This window comes from Eurypyga helias, unplaced genomic scaffold (assembly GCF_000690775.1).
Source record: "Eurypyga helias isolate BGI_N326 unplaced genomic scaffold, ASM69077v1 scaffold46893, whole genome shotgun sequence".
Classification (NCBI taxonomy): Eukaryota; Metazoa; Chordata; class Aves; order Eurypygiformes; family Eurypygidae; genus Eurypyga; species Eurypyga helias.
In genome coordinates, this window is record NW_010242720.1 from 1 (window position 1) to 310 (window position 310).

General features: G+C 67.4%; 1 protein-coding gene across 1 annotated transcript in view; it reads right to left on the reverse strand.

The window, feature by feature from the left end:
- Positions 1-104: 104 nt before the first annotated feature.
- SLC52A3 (solute carrier family 52 (riboflavin transporter), member 3) overlaps positions 105-310 on the reverse strand; it is a gene marked incomplete at its 3' end in the record, with an annotated part of 1,409 nt that continues 1,203 nt past the window's right edge. Inside the window, exon 2 of the mRNA XM_010149161.1 lies at positions 105-228. Within this exon, the coding sequence (XP_010147463.1) occupies positions 105-228 (124 nt within the window). The remainder of the gene's footprint in view (positions 229-310) is intronic.

The window sequence follows — 310 nt, forward strand, 5'->3', positions numbered from 1 at the left end:
GGCTGGGGGGGTACCCCACCGCAGGGACAGGGGATGTTGCGGTGAGGCTGGAGCAGGGGGTGTCCCCAGAAACCTCCCCGGGCAAGAGGGACCCCAAGACTTACAATGATGGCGTCGCCCCACTGGGACTGCTGGAGCAGCGGGCAAGGACTCATCACCGCGATGGCCATGTTGTAGGCGCCAAAGCCCGTCCCCACCACGGTGAGGGTGGCCAGCAGGGCCAGGGACCTGCAAGGGACACAAGGTTGATGCCAGGGAGTGCTGCCAACCTGGCTCCGGCGAGTGGCACAGACCCAGGGCACGGGCCGAC